A 23,786-nucleotide genomic window follows, 5' to 3' on the forward strand; every position below is an offset into this window, starting at 1 on the left:
TAATGTACCGTCGCACGGTACGGCACGACACGGTTTTATCGTCACAATATGCAAAACAAAATATATATAATACAGATAGTATGGTGGACGTGCATGGAAAATTAAGAGCTTTCATGCAGCTGCTTTCATATACTTGGTAGTACAATATATGTAGTATACTAATATGTTAAAGTGAGTACGTCTCGTTTGTTACCTCTTAATGCTTTGAAGTTAAAATAATATTGTTCAAGGCATATTGCCAATCTTTTTACACACACATTTTTTGGATGGATTGACTACACACGGCGGGCATACAGCGCTCTGCGTGTACAATACAATAATGTTTTCAGGACATTGTTACGGTTGTCACGTTTCTGTAGTGCATCCACAATGTTTGCAGCAGCGTCGACAGGTGACTTCTATGTCACCAGACGCAAACGGATCGCATCTCTTTTATACCATCTGCGTGGCGGCAGTAACAGCATTCTGTGGGCATTGTGTAATAAATACGATAGCCCGAACCTCTCATTGTGAGTCAAAATTATTATAGGGGCCATAAAATGTTTTTTTTTTGTATTTTTTTTTCTACTAATATAGTTTAACTCAATTGTTACTAACAAAAATGGATCTTAGTTATTTATAATAAAGTTAATATTATTATTATTTACAGCTTAACCAATTGTCATCAAAGGTTCACATGTATTATTTGGGACTAGCTATACCCGCGGCGTCGCCCGCGTTAATTATTACATAAAGTATCCTATGTGCTAAGTTAGGATATAACCTACCCGTGTACCAAATTTCATTCAAATCCGTTCAGTAGTTTTTGTGTGAAAAAGAGACAAACACCCATCCATCTATCCAGCGTTCCAAACTTTCGTACTTATTTTTATTATACAAATATAATGGAATAATAAGATGGCGAAGAAGGTAGGCTACTTTTCATTTCAGTTACACGAGAAAGGTCACTGGTAAAATGGAGCCTGTATTATAGTTGCTTAGACAACTGATAAACAGACGTATTGATAATTATTGATAGTGATATTGATTGACTATATAAGTAAATTGGAAAGACTTTTTATGACGTTGGTTAATGCGCTAAGATGTCAAGAGATAACAAACAAAAGGAACAAGCTCATAAACACATTTACTGTATAATGTGTTAGTAAGAAAATAAGGATTCCTATTCTATGCCGAATTAATATTTACTAGTAGAAATATCTCAGAAAATATATTCCGTATGGTAACCCTCGCCCTCGCCCTCGCCTCTACCGCAGCCGTCGACTATAAATCACCCTACACTAACTTACTTGTTTTTCTTCTGCCATAACTTAGAAAATACAATAACACTGACAAGATGGTGGCCATTAAGGTTTCTCGCAGTTTGTGACTGTTTAAAAGTAACTACTTTTCCATGGTGATTTAATGGTATTATGCGTTACTCATATACGCAACAAGTGTTGCCAGTTTGTGGAACATCTATCCTAGCTAATAAATAATTTAACTAAAAATATGTATTATAAATGTGAAAGTTACTATTATGATTAAAAAGCTGGACGGTTTAAATTAAATTTGGTAAATAATTGGACCATATTATAGATTAACGCATAGAATATTTTTTATTCTAATTCTCGGGGGCAGAATAGCCTCACAATATAGCTAGCAATCTTATAATTGCTAAGTGAGATTAAGGCCTATCGGACGACAGTTTAAAATACTTCTAAACGACTGCTACTTATACAGGTATAATGGGCTCTCACATGAGCTTATCATAATTATTTTCTCTGTGAAGACATGGCCAGTTGTGATTTTGGTTTGAGTAAATATATAAATATAAAGATTGATGAATGTGGAGGAAGCGAAAGAGGTTTGTTTGAATCGAAGCATTTGGCGTTCCATTGTTTCTGCTTACCCTAATGGGAGACAGGCGTGACAGATATGTATGTATGTATGTATGAAAATATAGAATTCCAATCACTTTTATTGCTCAATACCACTATCTTTTAAATATCACAAAGTTTTTATTTACCTAAAATATCCAAATATAGCACAGTTTGGCTTGACTATTATATACATGATTGTAATTAATAGCTGAGTTTGGCACGCTCGTAAAGTTTAGGCGCGATCCATTAGCGAACTGTAGGAAATGAGATCGTTTCCGTAGGTGCGGAGTTGGGGGCTGCTGCGACCGTAAACACATGTTTTATGACCATTACATATGTGGACGGATGCACATATATTTTTACATTCGTCCGTCCAAAATTATAAAGAGTATTATGTCGAGTTTCACTTCTCTTGTACTGTTATAATCTTCTTTGTTCCATTAATTGCCTTTTACGCCCTGAGTATGTAAAAAAGGCGACATTAAAATGTAATTTTACTCCGTCACCACACGTAGCTGGTGAATGGAATCACATGATATGAAATTGTGTTAAATTTAAACTTATCATGAAGGTAAATGTCATTAAGAGATATAATTAATTCAAATGGATATTATACTCCCCGCCTGCTACCCTCCAATGTAAAGGGAGTGTTGCATTTATCTTCACTCTTTAAATCCCATGTAATCATTAAATCAATAAAACTACGTTTGATCTGACTGGGATTTGATCTGTTTCAGGCTTTTCAGAGTTGAAACGCTGAGACCTTTCTAAGATCAATTATGTTCACTCATTAGAATTTTAACTTGTTCTTGGAAACGATGCGATTTATTTTCCTCAATATAAAGAGTGTAGTCCCCATTTTGCTTTCACCTGCGAGCACTGAAACCTAAATTCGCCATAATTATGATTGTTTAGTTTGTAATCTCTATTGAGATCCTTTGTCAGTTTCTTTTAGTGTTTTTGTCAATAGTTTTTTTTTTTTTTTTTTATTATTCGACACTATTGTGCGATACCCAATATCTTAACTTGCGTAAACTAACACGTGTAAATTAATTTCATCTGAATCTCTAATATCAATTATTCCTACGCATGAAGAGTACTTTGGGCGGACCAATACATTTTATAATGCCGATAGCGCTTTCATTCCATAAGCATCTTTATTGCCACTTTACATCGGATGGGACGTCACTTTATTTCCCATTTTCCAGGAATGTAAATAAGACACGAGTAATTCGCTGCTCCAACGTTGTTAAGTGACTCTTGAGAAGAAACGTTTAATTAAATCTACAATGTAAGTGTTTAAAGTGTTAACGGAGTCGACAGCGTCGCAACCTCGGTTCATCTTACAATTGAGCCGCTTTGATACTGTGAAACCAATAGCACTCAATGCCCCGTGACGGGGAGGCGGCCGGCGCCCGGCGCCCGACGCCCGCCGTCACGACGCCGCCCGGCAACAAGTGGCGCCACCACCGGCCCGCCGCGCCGCGCCACTCCGACGCCTCCAATACGTATATTGATGGGCCGTAGAAAAACTCTTGGCGGATTGTCTTCACGTGGAATGTGAATCAACACGTCTAATGCTCATACGAGAATGTTGATAAACATCACAGTATCTGATAGTAGTACTAATTTCACTGTATAAACTTAGAGCTAGGTTACATCTTCTACTTCTGAATATCTGTCCCGCTCGTGTTTCTGTCGTCGAACAGCTATGTTTCCATGACTGTGTGTTGGTTTGGGATATAACCCAACATATTTAGAAACAGCGGGTAACATCATAGAACTCAGGAATAACGATGGAATATTGAGCGGTAACACGACCGTCTCAGCCTATTCTGTTATATTCGTAGTGTTATTTACATTTATAGGGGACGATTATAACTTTCAATCAGATGGACCGTCAACCAGTTGGCCATTTCAAATTGCAAAAAGAAAATTGGATTTTGATTGATTAGATGAAGACTATTTATGATTCTAATATTTTGCATTTTGGCTCTAATATCACAGGATCACAGAGTTCCAAAATGATGTGTACTCAATCGAGTACATATTATTTTAGAACTCCGTGATCCTTTACACGCAGTAACATATTGTTACATATACTTCGATATACAGCAGCAAAACTTGAAACATAAAATTTTCGCTTCCTCCATATTCCCGAATGTGTACGCCAGACTTTGAACGCCACTGACTATATCTCACCTGTTGTTGCAGGACGCGACAGAACCACCCGGGGGCGGTGGTGGAGATCAGCGACAACCCCCTCGACGCCAGCAAGGTGGGTCATCATTCATTATGTATTCTCCCAATCATTGCGCCTACTGTTTAATGATTGAATGAGAGTTTCGCATTAAAGTGTGCGGAATATTAGATGCTGGCTTTGCTATTATGGTTTAGGTAAAACATTTGTGTAATTGGTTAATCAGATAAGTTGTTTGAAGACTTTAGATAAAATATTACGTATATTTTTTTGTAAACATTTGAAGACAATAATCCTTCCATGGATTGTCTCAAAAAATGTCTAGCCTGAGTAATGAAGATGAAGATGTTAACTCAAGTTAATTGTTTATTTATTTTGGATTCAATTCAAATCAATTTTATTCTATAACAATATTACATTGTGTTGAATATGAAAGGATTTTTAGACCGTACATGTGCAAAATCACAAACATGCAATAATTTTACATATTAACAATGTCATATGATAATAATAATTAGTCTAAATTAATGAATTAATAATAACTAAAATTTCAGTAATAAGCAAGTAACTATATATAACTCACTATTTATGTATTTCTAAAATTCATTTTTTTTTATATTCATTTTTTTTCTTTTTAATTTTTTGATGAATGTGGAAGAAGCGAAAGAAGTTTTTTTGAATCGAAGCATTTGTCGTTCTATTGTTTCTGCCTACCCTAATGGGAGACAGGCATGACAGATATGTATGTATGTATGTAAAATTCATTTATTGTGTAATTTGTATTGTGATTGTCATAGTCAGCCTCACGCAATCACTTCAATAACCTGATTCTCAAGGCAAGGCTCTTTGTACTATAAAGAACCAGGTGACAAATATTGACACGACCTAGAACATCCAAGCCAGAACAAAAATATAGAAAAGTTCATTTCCTAAATTGGCTCAACTAAGAATTTTACCCGGAACCTCTTTACACTAAGCGTATGAGCGTATGAGATAACCACACATTACGGATGCCACGTCGCCACAATCGGCAATAATTACTCGATGTGGTTTTCGTTTGGTTACCGAGGAGCTTGTATGAATGTGTGGCGCGGTGCGCCGTCGACAGCTGCTGATCGCGTTCGAGACGGGCCTGGTGGTGGTGTGGGACCTGCGCGCGCGCGCGGCCGAGTGGCGCGGCTCGCTGGGCTCGGGCGCGCCGGGCGAGGCCGTGCGCGCGGCCGCCTGGCAGCACGACGGCAAGCTCATGACCGCGCACGCCGACGGCGCGCTCGCCACCTGGACCACGCGCGCGCCCAGGCCCGCCACGCTCTCCTACCCGCACGGTCAATACCTCTACATACTCTACATACATTCAACCATTTAGCAGGACATTCATTCCATGACCATAAGTCCATGACTAGACTAGGAATTTCGTTAGATATAGAGCAATTTCCTGATCTTCAATTTATACTTGTTCTTGTTTTGTTTTATACAACTTAGAATGTCAAACAAGTTGACGGCCCACCTGATGGAAAGTGGTAATTGTCGCCTATACACATGAGCAGTACCATGGACATAACAGAGTATACTGTTTTGCCCATAATACACCCATGCGTTTGCATTCCTTAGGACTCAGGTGTCATTCCACTCTGTACCCTGTAAATTCACGCTATATCCCACCCTTCAAACCGAAACACAGCCATGCAAACACAACTGCTTCACGGTTTAAACACGAATGGGACAGAGGTACCCAAGCAATCGACTTTTGTACAAAGTCTCCCTCTGGTTTGATTGACTTGATTACCTTGATCTATGTGCAATAATCTAATAATATCTGAATGCTCAAAGGCCAATCTTGAAAATTTAATTTCAAAATGTCACTTTTCTACAATGATCCGACCAATGTGCTTACTATATTATTATATACATGCAAAATAAAAAGTTGTAAGTATAAACAATTTTGTCATCATATGGGAGAAGTACCAGTTAATCACCAAATGTCTGTTCTTAAGTTAAAATATCCTAAATTACAAGAAACATGTCAACAAACATTTGGCCTGGAGCACAACGCCAGACATCAAACTTTAGAAAAGTTTTGTTTCGATTCCTGAATGAATATGACCGAAAATATTAGGCCAAGAATTGAATTTCATTCACATAAAACAACGCTCTGAACCATAGAGGGCATATGTCGTCATAACTTTAATTTTATTTAGACAATACATTAATATATTAGTCACTTACATTACGTTACATTTTCTTGTTGACAGTTTTGTTTGCCAGTATCTGCGACGTTTACCATCTTATAAATAAGATTAGCAGTAAATTAATTATCTTCCATAGCCATTTCATGATTAATCTCAGACGTTGACATAGTAACACGGTTCACACGGAGAACTTGTATCGTAAAAGCCCATGTTTCAATTAACATTCGAATTAGCGTTTATTCCACAGACGATAAAGTTCTTTTTATACACGATTACTAAGACAATACCAATTTTAGTATCACAATAGTTGAGCACATTAATTTTGAACCGACTTCAAAAAGAAGAAAGCTAATTCGGATGTATCTTTATTTATGTTTGTTACATCATACCGTCATTTTTTATTTGGAAAGTTTCAGTATATCTTTTCAGTATACTGACAAATTGGTTTCACAGAAATTTTATCAAAATAACTGCTTTTGTCACAATTTAAGTAGTTTTTTTTTGGAACAATCTTTAATTATCGTAGCTCTGAATTAATGCCATCCGAAATCTGAACCAAACATTCATCAATTATCGCGTCTCTGTTCTATGTTAACATTTCACAATCTAATTACAAATTCATCACAGATCTCATCTTAGTACGAACTAGGCAATTAGATTAATTACATGCCACCTAACACTAACATTGTAAACATATTATTTTCATTGTTTTCCGCTTTAGGTATTCATTCACTGTTGTTCATTTTGTCTTCAGTATTTCAATCAGTTCTCGTAAACTAAATTCCTCTATTGTTTACAGCTAAAGCAAACAAAGACGGCAAGCCAGAACCTTGCAAACCTATACTACGGCTGGAATGGAAAACATACAGAACAGGGTAAGATATGCTTACTTATTGGTCTAGTTCATTTAAATAATATTGTGTCTATAAAACGTTGTTTACGCTCCTTATTTTATTAATACGAGCAAGCTTATTCAACGTTAATTTCTATTATGTCTATCTAATTCTATGTATAGAACTGAAACAGTCTCTTTGGTTGGATATTTATAGCTTTCCTTAGTTAGTTATGATAGCCTATAAAGTGTGCGCGTTTACTGAGTAAAATTACTGCTTATTGCGTTATTTTTATACACACATTTATATATTTATGTGTGTAGCTATAACTAACTGCAGTAAATTCACAGAAAATAGCTTAACGTCTACTTTGTCTTTGTATTTTTGAAATTGGCCACAAAACAGTATATACGTTTGTTAATAATTGCTAATGTAATGCATTGCAGTTATAAATTTTTCTCACGCAACTTACATTAGCAAAGTTGCTAACGGCTCACCTGTTGGAAAGTGGTTACCGCCGCCTTCAGACGTGAACTGCACTGTGATCGTTATGATCACAGTGCCGTCCACTCGTCATGCGTTGCCTTTACTAAAATGTTGTCTCCGTACATTGTATCTTTAACTACCGTATTGCCGAAATCCACACGAGAGACAACCATGCTAGCATAATTATTTTACGGCACTCAAACACGCCACTTTTGTATGAAATCTCCCTCTAGTAATCTTAAATTTACCATCAGGTGAACAGCAAGTTGATTTACCTGCCTCCCCTTAAAAAAAACAATGAAGATTAATACGTAGATAAATCTTCTTTAATTTAAAAGATACCGTTTTCTTTTATCTTCGACGGCACTCCGAATACGTGTTTCTATCATTCAGACCATAAATTACCGGCGACATTTGTCGAAATCGTTTTTATCTACGGCTCTCGGAAAAATACGAGTCAGCGGCGAACTTTTTCCGTATAGGCTTCCAAGTCGTCGACATTTTATCTGACTGCCTGCATTTACGCAAATGGCTAATTTGACGGAGCGACTGGTTTCCCTAGATTGCTGCGACAATTTCGACACAGCGACAATAGGCATAGAGACGTGGCGAGGGAGTGAAGGGTGCAGATCCTAGCAAACGATCTAGAAGAAACTACACGCAGACTATAAACGACATTATTCCGTTTACTCTCGTCTGTAGTTACAGGGTCGTGTTCCTGTTAACTAGATGTATTTAAGTTCGTTTATTTAATACAGTATTTGTATTTTAAATGTAATTAACATGGAATTACAACACCTAAAGTTGTCTTCGTGGTAGAAAGTCGTGCCCAAAACCCTTTACATATTGGGGGGAAAGGGATTGTTTGTAATGGAGACTGAGAATCCCATTGCTAGCAATATACCCAACCAGGTTGACCTCCTCGCGGTTCTCCCTGGAAACTATCATGGTTAATTCCTGATGAATTCATCATGATGCGCTAACTGGCCTGTTTTCATTCTCATCTATCACCCTTCACTGGTGCTCAGCCAGCGTATCCCATTAGCGCAGGCGGGGTTACCATATCATTTTCACCCATCAAAACAACCCTTTACATATTTAATAGACTGCTTCCTGTGACTTAAGAACTACATGTCCCGAGAGTCTAATGACTTTGTGTTGCAGGTATCTAAAGCCATAATTACTAATTACCATCAGTCAAGTCGTATGCTTTTTACCACTTTTATTATAGGATATAGATATTAAAAATTGTATGTATTAAATCTTAGGAACTGCACTTGCCTGCCTTATGAGTTAACTAGAATTAATGGTATCAATTAAAATATAGTGACAAAACCCTCCTTTAATGGGGAGACCTATGTTCAGCAGTAAACAGTTAACGGGTGACATGATAATGATGAATGCTATCAATGTTTCAGGGAGAGCTTGGTGATATTTTCCGGGGGCCTGCCGACTGATAAGGCAGGCCGCACGCACAGCATAACAGTGCTCAACGGGAAGACCACCACCGTGCTAGAGATGGAGCACAGTGTGGTCGACTTCGTCACGCTGTGCGAGACCCCACACACTGCTGGTGAGCATTCATCACTGCTACTGCCTTCTACTTAGTATTTTTGTATAAAATTATAGCTAGTTCCAAATATGTCAGAACTTAATAATAGTAAAAGATATTTATTCCAAAATCTTAACTACGTATTTCAAACCTCGCTAGGTTTATTATTTTATTGACATTTCCAATTGATCTCACTTTGAGCAAAATGAATGCATAGATAATGTTACAAACATTTTGGAATATAAAAAAGATATATACATAATTACAATTTTGATTTTAAAATTATTTAAAAACGACAATTACCTGCAACAACATATACAATCTTATAATTTCCACTGCAATAAATTAATACTACCTAACTCTGGAGACCATAATTTGCGAGGACTTATTATTTAGTTGACTGTTCCTCTCACTCAAGTGGTTCGGAAACAGTCGATACCAATAATTACATTGTCAATACGATAAGTTCTTAAAATGAAGTGTTTTGACCTTCTGACTAATCGATTATCGACGGTACAACCTAAATTAATTTACTTTATTATTAACTTTAATTTAGTTATATTAGTTTTGATAATTATACTTGTACTTCTTTATTCCAATTAAAAAAAAAACTTTATTCAAATAGACTTGTTTACAAACATTTTTAAATCGTAATTTTTTTGTGATTCTACTACAAAGTTAGAAAAGTTGTTATCTACTGAGAAGAACCCAGAAGAAACTCGACAGTCACTCTTTGAAATCTCTGTTAATATTATGTGTATTTATTTAAATATACTATAATATATATGTAAAAAAATAACATGGTCATTAAAAAGCCTGAGCATAACCGACTAAATACATAATTGGTTTTAGCCACGACACCATCGATTGCATTACAGACTACCAGGAGCCATACGCGATAGTGGTGCTACTACAAAACGACCTGGTGGTGATCGACCTGCTCTCGCCAGGGTACCCCTGCTTCGAGAACCCCTACCCTATGGATATCCACGAGTCACCAGTGACGTGCTGTTCATACTTTGCCGATTGCCCTTCAGATCTGGTTAGTTTACATACGATCTCACGCTCTCAGTTTTGTATGGTCTCATCGCTACTTTATTCTTAACACTAATCAGCATGGCTTGAATAAAAAGATATTTCGTTCATCTATTATTTATAATACTTGTAATTTGATCCAGTGTCTTTATTAAAATGTTTTTTTTTTTTGTTAATTATACACGCGACCGATTTCGAAACTTCATCCTTAGGCGACAAAAAAATGTTTAGATCACTTCTAATAAGAGAAAAAACCTTAGTAAAATAACTTCTAGTGTAATAGCTGAAATATTTAACACAAGTGCACAAAAAGTAATGTAACGATCGCACGTTTATTTGAAACGTTTTGCAGATCCCAGCATTCTACTCGGTGGGCCGGCAAGTGAACAAGAAGACGGCGGGCTTCAGCGAGAAGTTGTGGCCGATCAACGGCGGCGAGTGGGCGCCCGCCTCTTGCTCCTACAGCGAAATCATACTCACCGGGTACGAAATATGTAGTTATTACTAGTTCGCAATTTATAACAAATAAATGCTCCTATGTTGACAATAGTTGATACAGTCCGTACGATAATAAGTATGGTATAGTGGAATAAATCATTAGATATCTTTTCTTTGGACTTTATTTATTCTTCTAATAATATTTCTATGAATTAATTCAGAAAAATTATAGTAATTAGGCCTATAAGCACTGAAAATCTGGACGCTTAACCCAGAACAGTCGGTCAATTTCTAAAAGACCCAAACCAAAGTAGACACTTAATAATTGTTCCAACGTATATAGTATCGATAGCTCCTTTCCTTTCCCGTGAATATCATAAGGGGCATATCATAATAGGCGACTAAGGAAACATAATGGTCGAGGAATGGGTAGCAACGTTCCTCTTAAAATATCACCAAAACCTAATTACGGTTGCCAATCCGTCTCTGCTAAGTGAGGCACCTACTGGCAAAACCCTTTAATAAAGCGAGGCCTATGTTCAGCAATGGACAGCTAGCAGCTGATGTACTTTAGGTGGTCTTAACATCTCTCCCCTTACATTTCAGGCATGCGGACGGCAGCGTTAAATTTTGGGACGCAAGCGCTGGGACCCTACAGATATTGTATAAATTAAAATGTTCAAAAGGTAAGATTTTTCTAAAGGTTCTAGTTATACTGCTGAGGTGGCAATCAAGCACACGGCCCACCTAATGGTAAGCGGTTACCGTAGCTCATGAACGCCTGCAGTATCAGGGGTATTACGCGCGCTTTGCCGACCCTGAAGAAACCTCTTTACCCCCCTTTTAAAGAACCCCATACTGTAGACTGTTGGGAAAACCTCGGCAGGAAGCTCATTTCGTAATCTGAGTGTTCGTGGAAGAAAACATCTCTGAAACCGCGCTGTACTCGACCATTTAGCCTGTAGGATATGAGGGTGAACTCCCTGTCGAGTTCTCTCAATTACTTTCCTTTAGTGGTTATACTCGAATAGATATAGGAGTAAGTGATGGTAGATTTGTCGAGGCTTGCCCCCACTTGTATGAATGGTGCGTGGCACCAGTGTTCGAGCGGCGCGCTGGCAGCGCGGGCGGCGCGGGCGGCGCGTACGGCGCGGAGGAGGCGCCGCTGGGCGTGCAGCAGCTGGCGCTGTGCGCCGAGAGCCGGCGCCTGGCCGTGGCGCTGCCGCACGGCCACGTCGTGCTCTTCAAGTTTCGCAAGTCCGAGACGGTCGGCGAGACGCACGTGAGTCGCGCGCGAGCGCACGCATCTTTTCATGTTCATACACTACTTAAATATTATAAGTGTACATTAGATGCTTCTATTTCCAACTTTTTTTCTAGTCTCCTATTAAATCAGCGGCAACGCAAGGAAGAAAAAAAATAGAATAAAATTGCTGCAAGTTTAAAAGCAGCAATTTTCTTTGCAGTTTCCTGAACCCTAACAAGTACATTTGAATAAATTCATTCATTCGTTTCATTCACTAATCCAATGTTGAATTTCCTTTTAGTAAAAATTCCTCTTTATCGACTATTATTCGATATTTGTACTTTATTATTGTATTTATTCCTACGGTGCTTACTATTGTTTTTTTTTTATTTATATACGCAACTAGTGCCTAGGTTTAAATGGGCTAGCATGTTTCTCTGTACCCACTTGATTAACGGTTAGATTTTGATAACTAACAAGGAAGATCGTACAACTTTTAATAATGATAAATGTCAATCCTTAAATGTTGGCCATCGCACATATAGTAATGGTACCGATTAGTATATAGTATAGTAGGTAGTAATTAAACAACACTCCTAATCAACAATAGTTTACGTTTCTAGCGATTTAACCTTTTAAGACAAAAAGTATTTTTTTGTAATAAATATTTTTTATTTATTCTATATAAATACTCCGACAGGTACTAGAAATACCTGTGATAACAGACTCCGTAGAGGAGGAGCCCTCCCCAGAGGCGGAGGGCTCGCGCTGCGTATCGGCCGACGCGGATGCCCGCCGGGTGAGTAGTTCTTTTGTCTCCTTGTTTTAAAAACCCCGAATCTAAATGTTACACATGTTTGTGGTATTTTATATAAAGAAGGCGTCATCACTATTATTACGGTATTATATTAAATTTTTCCTTACTTCGCTACTTCACACACATGGGGCCATACTACCTATACACGCGCAGCAATCTGATATGCTATAAATATTTATAAAAAGAATGTTATTTTCGATCGCAATACAGCAAAGTGGAAAAAGGCGTGTTATTTCGTTTAACAATGAGATGTAAGCGCCGTGTGTGGTGGTGTGTGGTGGTGTGTGGTGAAGTGGCGCACGAGTGAGTGGGGTGCGTTGCAGTGGGCGGGCGGGTGGCTGCGCGTGCGCGGCGCGGCGGGCGCGGGCGGCGTGCGGCGCGCGGCGGGCTTCCAGCCGGCGCTGGTGGCGCTGCAGCTCGGCCCGCCGCACCCCATCACCGCGCTCACCATCAACTCCTCCTACGGCCTGTGAGTGCCCGCCGCCTCTCGCCACAGCCGTCTGTGCCGTGCTCTCGGCACACACCATCTCCCTCATCTTAACCAGCGTAGCACCACTAAAACTATTTGTATTATTATTTTATGATATGTTATTTTACAACTGTCACGAAGTATTTTTGAGTGTTTCCTAATTTTATATCGTTCCTGGTCCGTTCGTTTTTCCATCAGCGATACAATTTTTGCCGTCACTGTTATTATTGTAAATGTGAAGCTGAGGTCGTCTGTGACCTTCCGATGCCTTGACGGTTCGATCGAATATCACGAAGCAGGGTACACGCTGAGCAATTCACGGAGGATGTGGGCTTTTTTTATCTCTATCGATGAATAAGCCTCGACGAGACGTGACGCGAGGTGGTTGCCGGCAGCATGGCGTGGGGCGGCGAGCGCGGCGTGGTGGTGGCGGACGTGTCGCGGCGCGCCGTGGTGGCGGCGCTGGCGCCGGCGCAGCTGTACCAGGCGCCGCACGCGCCGCCGCGGCCCGCCGACCGCCAGCGCTCGCCCTCGCTCGACCAGGTGCGTGCCGCAGGGACCCCGGCACAGGCCGCGGCGCCCTCGCCCCTCCTCCGTTCCCGTTACGTATGATTTGCAATTTTATTTCGTTTCCGATGAGTTGCTCGAGCGGCGCGGGCGAGCCGGCCGGCGACGACCGCGCGGACCGCTCGCCCCGCCGCCGTCCCGGTCGATTTCCGATATAGTTTCTGTTATCTATTTATTTTTCTATTTGTACTTTGCCGTAGTGCCCCGGCTCGTGCCCGTAGTCACATCTGGCATGGCATCGTTAGTTCTTCTTTTCACCTCGCCTGTTAGCCGCTCTCGTGCAATCGCTAGATTTCGACGATCGCACGTCGGCCCCCGCGCCGATGCCTGTTAATTTTGTTTGACTTTTGCAATGTCGACTCCGCCGCGTAGTATCGCCCTTCGAAATCGATACCGGGTCGAAGCCGCTCGCTGCGCTGCGTCAGCCCGAGTAACCCCGACCACGCTGCGACGTAGATAGATCACGTCGACATCGACCGAAACTTAGCGAGTAAGATTGTAGCGATCTCATGTATCGATGTCACGAGTCACAGCATACCATAAAATCTTGCACAAACTCATGAGTCAGTTTCAGCGGTCGCGCGACTTTACTTCATCAATGACGTTTTCCCCTCCCGTGTCCCCGAAGCTGGAGGAGAGTGCGACGCGGTCTTCTCCCGGCCCGGCTCCGGCCCCGGCGCCGGCTCCCAGTCCCGCCGAGCCCGGAGATGAGTCCGACGCGCCCAAGTCCGACGTACGCCGCAAGTCCACCTCCTGGAAGACTTTCAACCTGAAACGACAACTCTCCAAAGTAGATCTCAAATTCAAGGCCGCGTTCGCAACGCCCGCCGAAAACAATCTCGAGGAGGTCGCCGAGAAGAGCAATTCCCAATTTTACTGCGAGCCAATAGAGCGACACGAGACGAGCGAGTCAGCTGCGGAGTCGCCCGACGGCGACGATGATGGCGATCGGAGCCGGCTGGCCTCCCCGCTGCGAGTGTGCTCGGACGTGTTCGAGCGGATGCACAGGGAGCTGCAGGACAAACGGACGGCCGACACTTACGACCGCATGCACCGTGAGCTTCACGAGCGCTGGCACGACAAGGAGGGCCGCGAGGGGGAGTCGGCCGACGGGGACGGGGAGGGGGAGGCGGAGCGCGGCCCGTCGCCGCTGGCGGGCGCGGAGCCCGAGCGCGCCGCGCGGCCCGACAACCTGCCGCTGTTCGACGACAGGCCTGACGCGCGGCCCGACGAGCCGGACGAGCGGCCCGCGCGGCCGCCGCGGCGCAGCAAGCCCGACAAGCGCGACCAGAGGCTGCTCTCGGTGCCCAACATTAAGTTCAGTAAGCAGGAGGGCGCACGCGAGCGCCGCAAGCCACCGGCGCCGCAGTCGGCGTCGTTCGCGGGCAACCTGATGCGCCGTTTCAGTAAGTATCGAATCACCCTACGCCCGCTCACCTCACCGTCATCACTAACGCCGGGCTCACCAGTCGCAGTTGCGTAGCACCTAGTGCGGTATCATACCAGTAGTGAATTTTTACTTGTACTTAGATCTCATTCGAAACACTTACGATTGGAATGGTAACGGTTTGGCAAATTTTATAATACCCTCCTCGTATTCCCTTTCTAATATTATACATAGATAGTTTTAGTTGATTAGAGGTGATGGTAGCTAGATCTTTAGTAACGTTACAATGTGGTGTGTATCAGAGCTGAGTAACAGAGCTACTAAATTCGATAACAACTTTCTTTTGGTAACGATCAAAGAGAGTGCGAGTTGACGACGCCTCTTTTTAACATGCTTTATGCTTCTTGTGATATTTGGCTTATTTATTTAAGTTTATTATTATATCCTTTCGTATGTCTGTTATTGTTATATACATTTAAGATACTTTCGTACCGTAAAAATGTATGCGATCACCTGTCTATATATACGCACACCGTGTAGCGGTCTGGACACACTTACCCCGTGACCTGTCAGCGGAGCCGGAACGGAACACTCATACATATCTGTTTTCTATTCCCAAGGACAAGGACTCGTCCGACGAAGACTCGAACTGCCTTAAATATCTATTCGCCGACTTCCTCGGTAATTGCCCGATCGCATCGAGTGACGTAGGTGATCTCTGTGTTGTCGATGTCCGTTTGAGATGATGTTAACTCGCTAATAGTACGAGCTGAGTAGTCGGGTACTAGCTGTGCACCGCCCCGCTTGGTAGCTTCACGCAGCCGGGCCCGCCCGACACTGACCCGTGCGCTGTCCCCAGGGCAATGCGTAGCGCGGCTGTGCCCGCCGCGAGAGATCGCCGCGGCCGCGGCCCCGGCCCCGCGCGGCCCCGCTCCGCGACCACCGCGCCACGCCCCCGTAGGTACGCAGCCGGGCTCGGGCTCACACTCACCCATACTTACCAGTACCACTCACTAACTGTACTCGTCCGCCGCGGAGACGCAGCGGATACTAACGGGAGCCGGGTCCGCGGATAGGTCCGCGTCTGTGTCGTGCTAACATAGGGCTAACGGTGGAGGTCCAGAGCTGCGGGGCCGGAGGGCGGTGGCGGTGGCGGTGGCGGTGGCGGCGAGCAGGGCGGGGCAGACGGAGCGTGTGTGTGTTATAGATGAACGGGCCGGGCGGCGGCGGCGGGGGCGGCGGGGGCAGCGGGGGCGGCGGGGGCGGCGGCGGCGGTGGCGGCGGGTGCGCGGGGGGCGGCGCGGGGGCCGGCTGCGGCGCGGGCGGCGGGGGCGGCGCGGGCGGCGGGCGCGCGGTGCGGCGCTCGCGCTCGCAAGGTACCCGCAAACTGCACAAGTGCCTGTCCACCGCGTCCGACGTGTACGCGGCGCCCCCCGCCCCGCAGCACTCTCTGCTGACGACGCGACAGTATTGCAGTTTTGGTAGTACAGTCACCTTACTCGACACTCCCGCGGCCTCGTCTTCTTCCGTTCTGACGCAGTCGCAATTTCTTCTTCAGTTATTTTCGTTTCGTTTTTTTTCGTTGTTCGATTACGTTTCTCTTTCTTTCGTCGACGATCCGTCGATTATCTTTTGTGTTCACTCTTTGTATTTTTTTCTAAAGTTTTATTTTGTTTTTTTTTTTTTCTTTAAACTAGTTTTTCACACTCACTGACTTACTTCTTTCATTACTAATTCGAACACGTTAGTTGTGAACTTGAACACAATCTCGATCTTTGTATCCTCGCTCCGTAGGTATATACCGCTACGACGACATCGTACAAATATGTTCAAGTTCAAAACTAATCAATAGAGTAACTTTCATACATAATAATAAAATAGTAGCATTTAAAAGTACTTTTTTAAAATGGCAGCGGTAACTTGGCTTCGTTTCCGACTGCCGAGCACCGATTGCAGTAAACTTAATTAAACTCACTAGTCGATCATTTGAACTCCACTATTATTTGCTGTGAAGCATGTGTCGAATCAAAATTTCTCTATTATTCATTTAAACAATTTCCAATTTCAGATCGGAATCATTTAATAGGTAAACACTGGAATATACCACACCTACATTGGTTACAATTTTAATTTCTAGTTGTTATACAGAGTAGTGTTTTCCTTTGTTGTACCTCATGCCGACTTCTAGAATGAAATCCTCATCTCTTGTATGTATAATGTTGTGCGTGTCGTCTCAGAAGTCGACCGTCGCTGTACCGCGCGGCCGGTGGCGGGCGAGCCGGCAGCGGCGCGGCGTGGCCGGACCGGACCGGTCCGGACCGGACCGGCGCCGCCGCCGGCTCGCCCGCCACCGGCCGCGCCCGCCACGACGATCATGCTTGTAACATGTGTGGTTTATTTGTCGGTACAGAACCAACTGTTCCGCAGTCTCTCGCATCTATGGAGTACTTACACATTATGCAACCCAATGGTATCCAAACATTGCATTCAATTCTTACTTATATTATTATTATTCCTTATTATTTGTCGATCGTTTCCTTTGTTTCGGTAGCTAGTTCACGGGCCGCGGCCTCGTACATGACGTAGGTACCACACAGTAGTTGTTACGTATTCGTTAGACTTGAAATTGTGGCTGTGACTGTGTTGCCATGTTCTCTATTCACACGACACTTGGATTGCACTCAGCGATACGACTTCGACTGGCATGACTCTTAGTATCTACTTATAACATGAAAAGGTGACTTACTACTCAAAACTATCTACTTACTTCTAGTACCTATATATGACGCATAATGTTCAGTGTATGATAAACGGAACCTATTGTATGTTATATGTGCATAATATAAGCGAGGCTTTCCATATTGTATCAGATACCTATTGTATCACCTATATATCTATATAACCATTTCTGTTCTTTATCATTTGGTTTGAGATGATGGACGAGCTCCTTTTTATTGCCGTACCCATCACGAGCGCTCACGTTACGTATTTATTTGCCTTTGTCTGCGACTGAATGTGTTCCGCGCGCCAGCCCGCGGCCCACCGCTGGGCCGACGCCGCACCCGCCCGTGATCACTGTGACTCACTCGATTCAGTCCGTTCTTATACTACTTTGTTTACTAATCTTTGCCGCTCAGTACATGATATATTATGTTTCTCTTTCTAGCGCTACCACAATGCAAAAAGTTTATATGGCTCGTTTTTGGCTGCCTCTATATACGGCTGTCGTTATGTCTATGTATGCTTACGATACTCTCCTTACTAAGATCGCACTAGACGCATGCGCTGCCGCCCGCTGCACCGGCCCCGCTCACCCGCTGCCAGACTTGTCTGTCCGTCCACACAGCCCGCCACCACCACCTCTCTGATCACCTGACACCACCCACGCCTCCTTTCCGCCCTCACCACCACTATCCGCCGACCAAACCACTCCTAATTGCTTATATGGTACCCGTACGGTTTGCGCTTATCTAGAGGGTTTAGTTAGAGGGATCTAGATAGCCTAGTGGGATGCTTAGTTAGACGGCTGCAGACGGGGACGCCCAGCTTCGCCTGCCAACCTAACGACCTCATCGTCATACCCCATCTCTCATTTCATCCGATTTCTTTTGCTATGTCTAAACGTTATGTTCTCACATTGCCCTCTGTGCTTCTCATTTGCCGCCAACATCATGTAGTGCTGTTTATAAATGTAGGTACTAACATTAAGATAAAAACATACCCAGGAAATTTAAACCGGGTGTTTTGACTTTTTTGTACTCTATCAACCTTTGATCAACATTTAACTTAACTAACTGACCCTTCAGTGTCCTCCATCACCGGATCATTTCAAGTCAAAGCACCTATCCATTTGTCGGTAGTTACCGATCTAACTAAATCTGGGCTAACTAACTACTATCTAATAATTTTAAAAATGTTGTGTAAATAAGCTGAGATTGGACGGGCATGCAGTCGCCAGCCGGCTCTCTTCTGATGCATGTATCTCTGATTTGTTCCATGATCTATTCCTGTTTACTATAAAGCACCGTTCGATTGTTTGTCGCACCGGAGTGATTTCAGCTAATTTCACAACTGCACCGACGACACTGAGTTCGTGAGCTACAACTAGCTTTAGTCTGCAATGACTGGTAGAGTAGATGGCACCTTGACGAATTCAAGTGTTCAACTTACAATAATGTTGTGTATATTCTCCTCGACGACATAAAGAAACCTTGAATCGACAACGGTGTCCTAAAAGTTCACTAGAAGGCATCGAGTGCGCCCGCTACTGGACTTTTAGAGTGTCTCCGCGACACGGAGAGAGTAATCTGGTTATATTATGTTGCCAACCGGCCGGATAGACAAGCTGGACAGCTCGTTCTCACGGTCTCGCTCCAGCAGTATGTCCAGTCTAGAGAACATCTCCCAAGAAGGCATACAGTGCCTAGCATTCGCTGACAGCTACACTAAGAAGTCAGGTGAGTAGATATTTACGTAACTATCACGCATCATTTTTTTTTTTTGTACTATTAAGGAATAGCAAATTATCTGACGATCCACTTGATAGATAATGATAACATATCAAATCACCCCTCACGAATTGTCCTTGTTAAACTCCTGATGCATCACCCGTCAGAGATAATAAGGGATTTAAAAGAATGATTGTGATAATCATCCAATTCTATACTCTGCGATTTTATCTTGAACAAATATGTTATCTTGAGATAATTTATTGACTTTCTGTGTTAATAAACATGGAATATATATCAAACCGATGGTTTTTAGATCCTACGCAGCTGCTGCCGACGCTATGGATCGGAACGACTTTGGGCTCTGTACTCACCATGATGATAAACTTACCCGAAGCCGATCTGAGACACACACAACCCGTAGTTGTCTCCACCAGCGGTAAACATAATAATCACAATTATAGAGTTCGAGTAATTGATTTTGTCTTCACACGATTTATTCTGTACTTTTGCTTTCAGGTGGTCCCATATTTAGGTTAAAAGGGTCAATCTTGACGATGTCATTTCTTGATTGCAATGGTGCTTTAATTCCTTACTCATATGAAAGTTGGAGGGATGACAGCAAGGATGTAAGTAACTTAGTAGTCTTCTTTATTTGGCTATTTAATTGATTTAATAAATGTTACAAAGTATTAGTTTCCAAATGTAAGTTGAAGCAAATATAGCTAACCCATAAAGGCAAGTTTGTTTCTAAAATCTTCAGATTTTCTGAAATCTGAAAAGATTTTCAGAAGAAATAATTTCGGATGTGACACAAAAATGATGGGTGTTGTGAGTTGCTGTCATAGACGTATTTATCGTGCTCACTTCAGCATCATCTGGTGTCCAATGCAGGATGCGAGCTAAACTTCGCTAAGACAAGTCTGAAAGTACATATGTGTCTATTTAAAGGGCCAGTCTTCTCCCTCCATGTAAATACCCCTGTAATATGCAGGCGCGGCGAGAACGCACTCCTACGAAGCAGGGCTCGAGCGGCAGTGGTAGCCGCATGAGCCCCACGCCGGCCGCGGAGGCGCCGCCGGCCGCCGACCGTCAATTTGTGGTGGTCGCCTCCGAGAAGCAGGCGCGCGTCGTTGCACTGCCCAGCCAGAACTGTGTCTACCGCCAGCAGATCGTCGATACAGACTTCGTCGTCAAAGCGGAGATAGTCAGCCTCAAAGGTATCGACGTCGCGCTCTTACGCTTCTCGATCCATCTGCCCGCGCGCCCCTAACCCCCTAGGTATTGGCTTCCGGTACGATCGGCTGATACCCCTAAAAATGCTGTCGAGACTGTTACTTTATATGGACATAGTTATGAAAAATTTTTTGAACATTTCTAACAAACTAGTTCAGTTTAGAGTAATTGACTTTACGTTATTAACCCTCAAAGTTTAAAATAGTATTATTATTATATTTCTTTTCATATTTGCATAACTATGTCCAAAGACCCTGTTTTTAATTTTTAACTAAGCGCTCCCCGTTGGCAGAATATAGAAATTAAATATTTATTTTGCGTGCCGTTTGACGTTACAGATAGTGTATGTCTCGTCAATTACCTGTCGACCGGCCATCTGGTCGCGTACAGTCTGCCTTCCCTGCGGCCGCTCGTAGACGTTGACTTCCTTCCTCTCTCAGAGCTTAGGTAAGTCTCCCGCTTCGTTACTCACTCTACTCCTACATGAGCCGTCCGATCTCGAAGTGAACGTCTATTCCTTTCGAAACCATTGCTCAAAATACCGTTTCTCTTATAACAATTTCAAAAAATAAAACAGTTCATTTCGAGAATGGATTTGCGATAAGTCGCCAGTGGTGGCCGCCGGCCGCGGCTCCCCTGAACGTTGCGTTGGTGTCGCCTCTCGAGGCTCACGATAGACTGTCCCGTGACACACCGATCACTATTAGACGATTCTGTGCACCAAAAGAAGGCACTAAATGATAAACAGCTTATTTTTATATTACATTTTAGCTATAAATAGCTTTTCGCAATTTTATCAGTTACGAGAATGCTCTATTTTGCGCCATAACAATGCCATTTACGACCAGCATCGGCATTCATCTCAATCATTCACCAAAAGTATATCGATGAGAGGTCTATTGGCTAATTTATCATTTGGGAGCCTCGCGTCAGACTTCCTGTACAGCTACGGTCGATGTTAGAAACTGTAGACTCGCTCGGCGCAAGGCGCGTCCTGCACCGCCTGCACCGCCCCCCGGCCGCCGGGCCGAGGCAGAGGCCGGGCCGGGGGCAGGCCGAGCCTTGCGCCGGGCGGCGGCCGCGGCCTCGCCCACCCGACGCCGCCGCCGCGCTACGCGCTCATTACGACCTACTCGTAGACGAAACTTTGCAAATCTGTCGAGCACCACCTGTGCTTCCGATATTTGGCACTCTTTATATCTATATTTTCAGTTAAAACTAGTAAGACATTCCCCGAGACACTACTGGAACACACCTCGGAACAAATTTTCCTACGAAAATATAACACTGTTCCACTTTCTAACGAGAAGTTTCAAACTTGGTGCTGCAGGTCGAACACGATCGATATATATACACTCCCTCGACCCCTCCCGTACACTTATATTTGAAACTATGATCCTGTAAGCGAACACTGAATGCTCCCGAACTGAACCCCCACTGTATGCTAATGTCGACGATATAGATATAGTGTTACGAATAGCATTGCCTTGCATCCACCAGCTCGGATCGATCTCTATAGTCTACTGAACCACGCTCCTTAGCACGTCGACCATATGACTAATGAAGAATCGGAGTGTCCGTTGACTTTGTGCCGGCGCCCGCGCAGTCGCCACAGAGTCAGCGGACGCGCCGACAGCGAGCGCATACTGACCGCCGTCTGTGTTCCTGGTAGCTTCCAGACACAGTCCAAACAGAGGGGTATCGTAGACCCAATGCTCTCCATATGGGGCCAACAACTGATTGTTAACGAGGACACGGACCAGTAAGTCACCGTCCATACAGATGACATGCGTTAGCCATGTACCGTCACTATGTTATGTGGAGTCGCACACTCCGGCCTCTGTTGCGTTCCTTAGAGACATGTATTGTTCATGTAACCTTGAGAGCTTCCCACCCCTGCCCCTTGTGTTCTGAGAACGATGTCGATCGGTTATGGGCAAATCATACTATCGCCACCCATGTTACATATACTATAAGGGTTTTGCTTACAAAAAATAAGAATGATCGATTCAATATGATTTGCCCTATTCCGAACGTTGCTTGCAACTTTGCTTGACCATTTAGAACCTACTGTCGGATTACTTGTTTATACGTCCTTACTCGTACTCGTTTATTGAACACGCACACACACACACTCACAGCTCGTTTACAACACATCCACATGTTCACTTGACACTCATTATACATGTCTTATATATGCGGACTTCTAGTTTTAGTCACTGAAACTTTTCTTTGCTGAGCTGTTCAAAACCGTTCTGACTTGGCTTTAGCACGAGAGCTTCTAATTGTTTCCTAATGTTTGTTCAATATTTATCAGCATTTTCTTCTTCTCTCTGTGAATGCATTAAACCGCATCCTTAATTAATAATACATGTTAGTCGTTTTATATAGAATTTTATGAATTCAAAGGATACAACCAGGTGAGACATTATTATTTTATTTTCAATTTAATACCTTATCATTATCAATATTTTAAATAATCTAATATTTAAAGAAACATTTAGTACTAATAGTCGCCATAAACTAAAGCTTTTTAAGATCATAACACAAAATGAAGTTGCCAATTTCTGTAACGTACATGCAGCGTGATGCATATCGCCCCAAGCGTGTTTATAACGCTGCGTGCTGGCTTACAGGATAGCGAAGACGTTCTGCTTCAGCAACCGCGGCCACGGCCTCTACCTTGCCTCGCCCACCGAGATACAGAAATTCACCATCGACGCTGAATTCTGGTGAGTCGATATTTATATCTAAATTTGCTTGCTGTTCATTTTTATTTCTTCTCCATTTTATTTTATGATCGTCGAATTATGATAATTTGGAAAATTCGTTAGAAGTTTAAATTATAACCAGACTGGCTTTAGTCTACCTGACGACTCTAGACAAATTTTTAACGGAATCCCTCTGACAATGAAAAAATCACCGGAAACCAGGGCTAGCCGAGTAAGTAGTATTGATGGCACAGTCAAATTACTAACATCAAATTTGATGCCACTTTTTATTGATATGTGGCTCCCGTCA

General features: G+C 42.9%; 1 protein-coding gene across 9 annotated transcripts in view; it reads left to right on the forward strand.

Moving 5' to 3' along the window:
• LOC113509727 (syntaxin-binding protein 5) overlaps positions 1 to 23,786 on the forward strand; it is a 391,733-nt gene that overhangs the window by 363,442 nt on the left and 4,505 nt on the right. For 3 of the 9 annotated variants that reach the window (XM_052898893.1, XM_052898894.1, XM_052898896.1), the window contains 20 exons: positions 4,077 to 4,140; positions 5,171 to 5,387; positions 7,051 to 7,126; positions 8,989 to 9,143; positions 10,001 to 10,164; positions 10,510 to 10,640; positions 11,202 to 11,281; positions 11,696 to 11,877; positions 12,542 to 12,640; positions 12,982 to 13,127; positions 13,523 to 13,733; positions 14,323 to 15,100; positions 15,941 to 16,042; positions 19,422 to 19,538; positions 19,846 to 19,968; positions 20,049 to 20,158; positions 20,524 to 20,749; positions 21,104 to 21,212; positions 22,438 to 22,527; positions 23,402 to 23,497. In XM_052898893.1, coding sequence (XP_052754853.1) covers positions 4,077 to 4,140; positions 5,171 to 5,387; positions 7,051 to 7,126; positions 8,989 to 9,143; positions 10,001 to 10,164; positions 10,510 to 10,640; positions 11,202 to 11,281; positions 11,696 to 11,877; positions 12,542 to 12,640; positions 12,982 to 13,127; positions 13,523 to 13,733; positions 14,323 to 15,100; positions 15,941 to 16,042; positions 19,422 to 19,538; positions 19,846 to 19,968; positions 20,049 to 20,158; positions 20,524 to 20,749; positions 21,104 to 21,212; positions 22,438 to 22,527; positions 23,402 to 23,497 — 3,276 coding nt within the window. Of the gene's footprint in view, positions 1 to 4,076; positions 4,141 to 5,170; positions 5,388 to 7,050; positions 7,127 to 8,988; positions 9,144 to 10,000; positions 10,165 to 10,509; positions 10,641 to 11,201; positions 11,282 to 11,695; positions 11,878 to 12,541; positions 12,641 to 12,981; positions 13,128 to 13,522; positions 13,734 to 14,322; positions 15,101 to 15,701; positions 15,763 to 15,940; positions 16,043 to 19,412; positions 19,539 to 19,845; positions 19,969 to 20,048; positions 20,159 to 20,523; positions 20,750 to 21,103; positions 21,213 to 22,437; positions 22,528 to 23,401; positions 23,498 to 23,786 lie in introns of all 9 variants that reach the window. The other 6 variants (XM_052898898.1, XM_052898901.1, XM_052898895.1 and 3 more) reach the window with 5 other exon arrangements.

The sequence above is a fragment of the Galleria mellonella genome, unplaced genomic scaffold (genome assembly GCF_026898425.1).
Source record: "Galleria mellonella isolate WM207_F2 unplaced genomic scaffold, CSIRO_AGI_GalMel_v1 utg54, whole genome shotgun sequence".
Lineage (NCBI taxonomy): Eukaryota > Metazoa > Arthropoda > Insecta > Lepidoptera > Pyralidae > Galleria > Galleria mellonella.